The sequence below is a fragment of the Bemisia tabaci genome, chromosome 4 (assembly GCF_918797505.1).
Source record: "Bemisia tabaci chromosome 4, PGI_BMITA_v3".
NCBI lineage: Eukaryota > Metazoa > Arthropoda > Insecta > Hemiptera > Aleyrodidae > Bemisia > Bemisia tabaci.
This window is the reverse complement of record NC_092796.1, coordinates 52463644-52473367: the sequence shown is the minus strand read 5'-3', so window position 1 is coordinate 52473367 and position 9724 is coordinate 52463644. Positions and strand designations below refer to the sequence as shown.

The window sequence follows — 9724 nt, the reverse complement described above, 5'->3', positions numbered from 1 at the left end:
AGAGAAAAATGATAGCACAATTCTTTTAGCAGGAACTGCAAAAGGATGCGCGCTGGTTTTTATTTATTTATTTATTATTATTTTTTTTTTCTCATCAAAATTGAACACGACAATTTCTGAAAAGCGACAGAACTACGTAAAGAGGATTGTTTCCATACAGAAAATACAGATCCCTGTATTTCATGTCTAGAAGAAGGAACATGTTAAAACGCACTTCTTCATTTTCAGCGGAGAAGTAATTAAAAGTCATGGATTGAGCAATATCTTTTCAAACCTTGGATCAAGGAAACATGAATTTCTACATGTTTTCTGAGAGCTTTGGAACTAGTGGAGGGAAAACAATGTATTAAAATTGGTGACTGGGTTGAGCTCATAACTGCGTCAAAAAATAATAATAATAATAATAATCAAGAAAAAAACTTTGAAATCAACTACTCACATTTCATCCGACAATATAAGCATCTTCTTCACTTTTGCCTTTCAGAAATAGAACAAACGCCTGCAAACAACAGAAAAAAATTAATTAATCAATAGTAAAATGATATACAGTAATAAGAATAATAATAATAACAACCGCAACAATGATAGATAACGTTCAAATAATAGTTTAAAAAAATGAAAATAAGAATAAATGGTGGTTGAAATAATATTAGGTAACAGGTGATTTAAATTGCTAGTAGGAGGGACTGAAAATTTTAGAGTACGATAGAAGTGCGGAAATAAATCTACTTCCATTTAGTTGAATTTCTTCGTTATCCTCATTTTTTTTCTCACTCTAATCAATTTCGATGGGTTAGATTTTTTAAGTTGTACCATAACAGTTAACATAAAACCGGAGGCACTAGAGGTGGTGCAATTAGGCACTCTTTAAACCATGGTACTTTTTGGCAAAATTTCATACAGATAGTCCAAAGATATGTTGTTTTCAAAAATTACTTTTTGCACATCCTTTTTGAGACATTTTGTAGTGCCATCTAGGAAATAATAATTTTTATTGGGCAAGATATTAATGGCTCAATGCGCGAAATGCTTATCTTTAAATCTCTGCAAAGAAAATTGATGAAAGGGTATTCTTGCAATTTTGTGTGATTTCTTTAGAACAAGGGGAAAAAAGCACAAAAAATTTCTACAGAGACTGTTCATCAGATTTTTTTTAAAAACAAAATTATAAAATAAGAGCAGAGACTAACAAGATTGCAATCTAAGATACGGTTTTTCATCTTTGACCATCGATATGGCATTCCTCTTGGAGAGGAGAATGTTTACTTTATCTTTTAAACCTATAGATAAAGATTAAAAATGATTTGACAGTTTTTACTCAGGGGTGTTGAATAATTACCGAAAGCAGAGAAGATATCCAGTCCGTGCTTGAAACTAATTCATTTGGGTCTCCTAAATTTCTTAGACGAAACACTTCTCTATGTTCAGAAATATGCTCCACATCGATTCCACATATATCTGAAAAGTATACACATATATCTTGTTAAAAAAACTAAAATACTATGGCTTGAGTGATAGTGCCCTTGTGTTATTGAAATCCTATCTTAAGGATAGGCTTCAAACAGTGAAAATTGATGCGCCTGGCCGTCCTGTTTATTCTGAGACCTGCAAAATTTCTACTGGAGTCCCTCAGGGCTCGTTGCTAGGACCCCTGTTATTCATTATCTACATAAATGATCTCCCTTGTAATGTTCCATACTCCTCTGTTTTATTTGCTGATGACACCTCAGCCACTGCCTCTGGAGATAATCTGGTTTGGCGTCTTCACGATCTTTACGCCCTTGCCTCCCATTGGTTTGTAGTCAATGGCCTTGTGGTAAATGATACCAAGACCCAAGCGTTAGTTTTCACCCCCTCTCCATCTTGCATCCCCGTGGCCAATTCTATCCTTTTAAATGGCTCAACATCCATTAGCCTTCTAGACAATGTTAAATTCTTGGGTCTTCATCTTGATATACACCTTAATTGGAAATCTTAGGTTGCAGTTGTGGTTGCTAAGCTTCAATCTGCCGCCTGGGCCCTAAGAAACTTATCTAGAATCTCTACGCCTCAATGCTGCCTACTTTTCTATCATGATAACATTGTCTCGCATATCAGATATGGTCTGATTCTGTGGGGTCGTAGCGTCGATGCTCCTGATGTCTTTATTCAACAAAAAAAATTATGAAGGATAATGTTTAATAGACCTTTAAATTCCCCCTGCCGCCAGCTATTTGTTCAATATTTCCTAAGTAAGCTCATGGAACATCTCCTGAAAAATGCTTTCTACAGCATTGATGAATTGCTGAATGGTACAACCCAGACCACCCTCCTGGTTGAATAGCTGACTCTGCTTCTCTTGGTACTACTGAGGTAATTCTAGCCCTCTCTCGAAACTTGTAAACAATATTCTGTGCTTTCGGATTGTTATCTTGAAATTTTATACTCTTTAGTTGTTTAAAAAAAATAACTCTATTGTACATGAATTGACCTACAGGGTGATCCAAAAGTCCCTTCCACCCCCTCTAAATTTTTACCTAATTAAGGTAAAGATTTGAAACTTGGGGGATATTCCTAGGTCAAAGGGAGCTACTTTTTGGCCCCCCTAAAATTTTCAGGGGGCCCCCCTTGGGGGGGCAACGGCCTCCAACTTTCAATTTTCAAATGGGAAGACCCCCTTTGTGATAGCTCGTTCGAAAGAGCATAAAAAAAGAAAACTTTTCGCGCAAACCCGAGGTCAATATCTCAAACCGTTTCAAAATGGCGGCCGGTTAAAGTTCAAAATGGCCGAAAATTCACACCGGTTATTTATCGATGGATTTGCGCGAAAATCGGTATGTTGGGGTATTTTGACACGAGAAAAACGAATTTGACGTTAGCTTTTCAAAAAAACCAAAATTTCCAAAATGGCCGCCAGTTAAAGTTCAAAATGACCAAAAATTGATTTTTTTAGAAATCTAAGTTCAGATTTGTTTATCTTATGCCAAAATACTCTCAAATTCCAAGTTTTAGGCAAATCCATCAGGAAAAAACCGAGGTGACAATTTTCGGCCAATTTAAACCTTAACCGGCGGCCACTTTGGAAATTTTGGTTTTTTTGAAAAGCTAACGTCAAATTCGTTTTTCTCCTGTCAAAATACCCCAACATACCGATTTTCGCGCAAATCCATCGATAAATAACCGGTGTGAATTTTCGGCCATTTTGAACTTTAACCGGCCGCCATTTTGAAACGGTTTGACATATTGACCTCGGGTTTGCGCGAAAAGTTTTCTTTTTTTATGCTCTTTCGAACGAGCTATCACAAAGGGGGTCTTCCCATTTGAAAATTAAAAGTTGGGGGCCGTTGCCCCCCCAAGGGGGGCCCCCTGAAAATTTTAGGGGGGCCAAAAAGTAGCTCCCTTTGACCTAGGAATATCCCCCAAGTTTCAAATCTTTACCTTAATTAGGTAAAAATTTAGAGGGGGTGGAAGGGACTTTTGGATCACCCTGTATACTATAGCCTCACGGCTTCTGTGTATCAAAATGTAATAAATAAATAAATAAATAAATAAAATAAAAGTAAAAACATTAAAATTTAAAATGTATTCCTTGAGTTCTTATTTCTTAAATCAACTAGAGCATGAAAAAGTTTCCTAGGCCCATAGAAATGGATCTGTAGCACGCAAGAGATACAGCCGATTACAGGTAAAACGGCACAAAACTCACGATGATCACGATAAGAGAGTCTGAAATCTATACATAGTTTGGAACATGCTCTTTCAAATGCCCTACTTCTGGGGTCAGTTTCCAGTCACTGTATCTGGAGACAAGCAATAGCAACTTGCTGTGGTAGAAACTGGCAATTCTAAACATAATATTTATCAACATGATCTGCAGATCATTGAAATTCAGAGATAGCTCTGAATCCTGTTTCGCCTGTAAACAAATTGACAACAACGAATCTGCAACTACCGGCATTTACCAGCAATTGCCAAAGCCCTCTGATGTTGCAGCAAGTCTGATAGAGCTCTAGAGCACAACTGGATGGCTCAGGCAAGGCTGCACCTACCAAGTTTCTCAAGAGTTCTTCATTCGCAAGGAAGTTCTGATCACTTAAGATAAAAAAAAATTAACTCAAAAAGCAAGAGTGAATAGTTCATACCTTCATCAGATCCTTTTAGAAGCTTTAACGATAGAATAGAATTCAAACTAACTGGATTGATTTCGGGCTCATCAAAGATCAAATACCTGAACAATAAAGACAAGAATACGTTATGCAAAGGTTAAAATTCAAAGATTAAAAACATTGATTGATTTTTTTGATTGACTTACAGCCTGAATAAAAGAAAAGAAACTAGAAAAAAAGTAATTAATAAAATAATAAAAATAAGTTTTTTCACAACTTTGTAAAGATTAATTTTTCCTTTTGGGCTTAACCAGAGAATTTTCAAAAGAGATTTTTGCAGTTCAAGGATGTTGTTTGCCAGAGATTTTTATTAACTCTAGTGACTGTTATTAATGTGGAAAAAACTGTTTTAGAAGTTCAAAGAAAGTTGATTATGGGGGAAAAAAATAAATAAACGAACAGAAATTGAGACTCTCTTATTCTTTGGCATTATGAGGGATCATAATATTAAAGAATAATCATTGTAAAAATGATATAGTAAACTAAATGAAGATTCAGATTATATTTACCTGTGATCAGGGGACAGTTTGCAAATACAAATGGAAGAGAACTTGGGTGATTTACTACAGTCAACAGTTGAGTATTCAAATTTTGATCCTGAAATTCATAAACAAAGAAAGTTAGAATATCATAAGATTTCAAATAAAAGTCAATACTTTGAATGTCTTACAGTAGGCCATGTCTATCTATATTGGAAAATTTTAAAAATAATCTATTTATTTTAAGGATGGGTTTGGCTTAAATTTGGTGGTACAGAAACTAAGTTAGGTCTACACAAGCCCTAGTGAAAATCGAAGATAAAACGTCAATAGCTGAGATGGTAGCTCCAGACAAATAGAAGTTTTTTCTTCAGCATTTTTGTCAGACAGATCAGTCTGGCTGAACAGTGTATAATTAGAAGTTGCACTCACAAAGCAGAATAGGCCCATCTAAGTAGTTTGGCCAATTAAATTAGACAGAGGAGAGGGCTGGTCTTTTGTGCGGACAAAGGGTTGCAACTTCCGATCCTGTCCCCGGTTCAAGCTCACCATGGTATTCTATCGTTTCTCCTAACCTTGAAAAAAATTGCTCTTAAAAAATAATTCACCTCTCAAAACCAACATCCCTCTTCTTCTGCATGGTCACATTCAATGAATGATCTGAGAGGAGGCAAACTCAAAAATTCTATGATAAAAGGCGAGATCATAGTTACCTATCAATAAAGTTCTGAGCTGATACTTGAAGAATTCATTCTCTTCATTAGTAACAGAGGTACAGAGGTCACATATCCTAACAGGGTCAAAAAAACACATTCGGGGGAGCTGAAGTTTTGCGTTGCAGCAGGAGCTACAGAATATTAAGCCACAACGTCGACAATGATGCTGCAACAGAAAAATAGAACATTCAATATTTAAGTTTTCTCCACGAGGTGATCTAAGGAATATATGTGTTTAAACAATTTTAAAGTATTTTGGGTCTATCCTTTTTCGCAGAATATATTGAAAGAGAGAGAAGTAAACCTTGTGTTTCTGAGAACCAGTGTCAACGTCCCTCATCTTTATAACAGTAGAAAGGTAACAAAAATAATATGCTCTAGGACTCGCTGCCATTGGCAAGATACCACAAATTAAAATAAAGGTTCTGAGTCAGTTTTTCGCTGATTTTAATCAAGATAAATCCTTGCAAAGATTCATAAAGGCCAAAGCGCTGAAATTAACTAAGTGTGCAGAAGCCTTCATTGTTCCCGAAAAATATCTTGTTGAGATGTTTATTCAACTCTCATTTCATGGATTTGATAGTGAAACATCTGCACGTAAAAAGCATTGCTATAGCGTGGGTGGCATTACCTAGAAATGACAAAGCTTATCTTCAATCATATTTTGTCAATTTTATAAATAGGGATCTTCTACTTACAAGGGGAACTTCCCAAGCTGCCGCCTCCGATCGGGCTGAAAAAATTCATACGAACTCTTTGGATGAATTTATTTGACCCGTATTTTTTTGTTTTTTCCAACGCCCCCTAGAAACCCCCCAAAAAAATTCCGGAAAGTCTTGCTTTGAGTGCTCGAGCGTATATACGTAGTATAGCATCCAGTTCTTATCAGCCGGCGATGGCTCTGCGGTAGCGCGCTTGCCCAGTGTATCAGCGGTCCCGGGTTCGAAACCCGGGCGCCGCGCCTACTTTTTACGACCGAATTTCATATTCTCACACTTTTTCACATCGAATCCCATTTAATACAGTGGAACTTAAAACATCAATTAATTTACAACCATCATCAAACACAAATTGATCTACGATCAATAACTTCTTCAATTTGAGTATAGATTTTTTTTGGAGGGGGGGGGGGGGGGATACGCGCGCGATTATCTCGCCAATCACTGTACTTTTGCATTAGCCGACGACCCGCTCCGCCCCCTCACATCAACATATTTCTCCCGATCACCCGTATGCGTCATGATTTTTCCCGTCATTATCCACAAAAAAAATCTATACTTCAAATTGAAGAAGTTATTGATCGTAGATCAATTTGTGTTTGATGATGGTTGTAAATTAATTGATGTTTTAAGTTCCACTGTATTAAATGGGATTCGATGTGAAAAAGTGTGAGAATATAAAATTCGGTCGTAAAAAGTAGGCGCGGCGCCCGGGTTTCGAACCCGGGACCGCTGATACACTGGGCAAGCGCGCTACCGCAGAGCCATCGCCGGCTGATAAGAACTGGTTGCTATACTACGTATATACGCTCGAGCGCTCAAAGCAAGACTTTCCGGAATTTTTTTGGGGGGTTTCTAGGGGGCGTTGGAAAAAACAAAAAAATACGGGTCAAATAAATTCATCCAAAGAGTTCGTATGAATTTTTTCAGCCCGATCGGAGGCGGCAGCTTGGGAAGTTCCCCTTGTTAGTTTGATAGATTTCCATGGATGCTGGCACAAGATGTGTTCTGCGAATTTGCGTTGAAGTTAAAACAACATTTTAGGTGACTTCTAGATCTTTTGGACTCAAAATATTTCTATGGCAGATAAAAGAAATATCCTATCTCATTCATGCAGCTAACTCGAAGTACTAAAATCTGAACTCATGATTTGATAATACCATGATTGATGCACCATTGATGTTGATCTTGTAAAGCAAGAAAAAGAAGAAAAGAAGTCAGTTTCGAAGAAAGCTGGACAATGGACACTCAATCTAGCCTCAAAGTAGAGATTCGCAAAATCCAGAACAGCTTGCCCATTCGTTTGCAGTCCAGCAATTCCAGGCAGATTTATGTTTGTGTCTCCTCCAGTTTCCACAGCTTATAAAAAGTCTTGTTATAAAAAAAGGAAAAAAGAAGAGTGAGATAAACGAATGCAAAAACAACTTAGAGTATGCTTACCCTCCGTCTGGTAAATCCAAACTTCATGTGACATTTAGTGCAAAACATCACCTAAAAGGTAACAGAGGAAAAAAAGGATCAAATACTGGAGTAACTGTCATAAATCTATGTGCACACGTAGCAGAATTTTACTCAATAAAAGTTTTACAAACAGGTTTGATAGACAGTGAGCAAAAATAAATTTGATCAGACAAAAAAGGAGAAATTACGTCCAAAAAAGGGCAAATTTTAATCGAGCATGAAATGAAAATGTGACTAGGTATTCAAAATTGAAAAATCTTGTTCTAAAGAAGCAAATCGACGGTGAAACTACCAGACCACGTATCTCGTTTACGGTGCTTAAAAATCTCCGCTCTCATTTTATTTTTTTTAAGAAGACGATTCAATATTATTACTTGAAATTTTCACAGAATTTTCTTCGCACTGAGAGGAAAAATTACAGAAGTTTTCAAGAATCAACATTGAGAAGTTTCCACTTTAAAAAATAAAGTATGACAGGAAGTTTGTGACGCCGCAAACCGAGATACGTGGTTTGGTAGTTTCACCGTTGAAATGTAATTTTCAGATGGATGTAGACATCAATCAATGCAGTAGCTAATCAGCAACTTTGTTTCAAGAGGTTTTACAACATTAAATCTAATTAAATGGAAAATTGCTGAACTTGCATTAAATACATTGGCAGTTGTTTACTTTTCATTTACAAGCTACTGCTCTGTATTCATCCAAAAGACATCAAGGATTGACCAAAAGCAACAATGCCGCAGTGCTACTATTATGCATAGATATCTGAAATCTATACCTTCCTGTGAGGGGATTTTACTGTAATGTCTGCAGCGCATGACAGTCAAAAGTAAGCAACTGCCACCTACATAATCTTCCGTGAGTTCTATCAAATTTTTAATATTGTCAAGACTTTGCGCAGTGCACCCCGAGAAAAACAACCTGGTATACAGTTGGCAACAAACTGATTTACACTCACGGTCTAATTCACTTGACAGAAAATGAGGAAAAAATAAAAGGTGTATTTGGCGCAATCAAGTGAAAGGTATTCGTGGCTGTGTTATTGGATGGATCAGTGAGATGGAGCAGAGACTGTGTACCAAGTCCCTCAATCTCAAAATCATAGCAAGGCTTACCTATCCTTCTAGAGAGTAGATCATCAATTTTCTATCAACTTAAATGTAGAGAGGGGCCCAAGGAGACTGAGCTTGCAATTCATTCTTGCGCTAACTACCCAGTGGTTCGGGTAAATCATCGACTGATTATATCTAAAGACCAAACGAGGCAATTTACTTGTAGTAACTGTCTGGACTGGCCATTTTGATGTAGCCACAGATAAAAGAACACGATGACAACCGTAAAGCAGCTAATCATCTGACAGAATGCGAGCACGACCTATTTTCCACTCAAGCTGTTCTCGAGCAAGTCTGAACTGCACAGGAATGATAAAAAACATAGATGAATGGCTGTGAATTCTTACCTCGCAATCAGGAATCCATTCTGGCTCCTGCTGCACAAATGGACTCTTATCTTCATCATTAGCAGTGACAATTTTTAGTCCTGATTTTGATCTGATTAATTTCTTGAGAGGTTTCCCAGAAATATTCATTTTGGCACAGATGGACAACTAACAAAACAGCCTACTTGATCATCACAATACTTCGAAATTAATGAAAATAATACTGACGATTTTTTCCGAACTTTTGGTTTGGGCTTGGTAAACTTTGGAACACGAACTTTTTGATGAAGTTGTTGTTATTAGTTCCAAATATGGTGGCTGCTGAGTGGGAGGGGCGGAGGGAGCGTGGGCGGGCTGTTGCCAAGTTGTTGCCAACCTTCACCTACTAAACATGTTGCCAATACCTCCTTAAAAAGTTCCCAAAATGTTTGTATTTTCCTCATGAATACAACTCTTAAAATCGGCTGCCACACAAGCCATCCATGTAAAAACAAATGAAACTGGCAATGAAATAAACTACATTTTCAGTCCTATTAACATTCAGCCGTCATGACCTACAGTTCTGTGTATGTTAGTTTGCGTGCATAAAAATTGAAGGAGAATGTTGCGGCGAGTCCCAGTAGCGTCGCGTCACTGAAACCTGATTCAAACTGCCCGCATCGCCCTCATTTTAACCAGTTCGCCTTCAAAAACCTGACAAAGTGAACGGCTTGGAAGTTGCAATAATTACTTTTAGCTGTTATATGGACACATTTAAATCAGAAAG

General features: G+C 37.2%; 1 protein-coding gene across 1 annotated transcript; it reads right to left on the bottom strand.

Moving 5' to 3' along the window:
- Window positions 1–211: 211 nt before the first annotated feature.
- On the bottom strand, window positions 212–9287 carry LOC109042506 (zinc finger FYVE domain-containing protein 21). Its single transcript, XM_019059292.2, has 7 exons — window positions 8980–9287; window positions 7500–7550; window positions 5338–5506; window positions 4655–4742; window positions 4122–4207; window positions 1340–1458; window positions 212–499 (listed from the first exon to the last, which is right to left on the bottom strand). The coding sequence occupies exons 1-7, from the start codon at window positions 9106–9108 to the stop codon at window positions 443–445; spliced, it is 699 nt and encodes a 232-aa protein (XP_018914837.1). The 5' UTR covers window positions 9109–9287; the 3' UTR covers window positions 212–442.
- Between the last annotated feature and the right edge of the window lie 437 nt (window positions 9288–9724).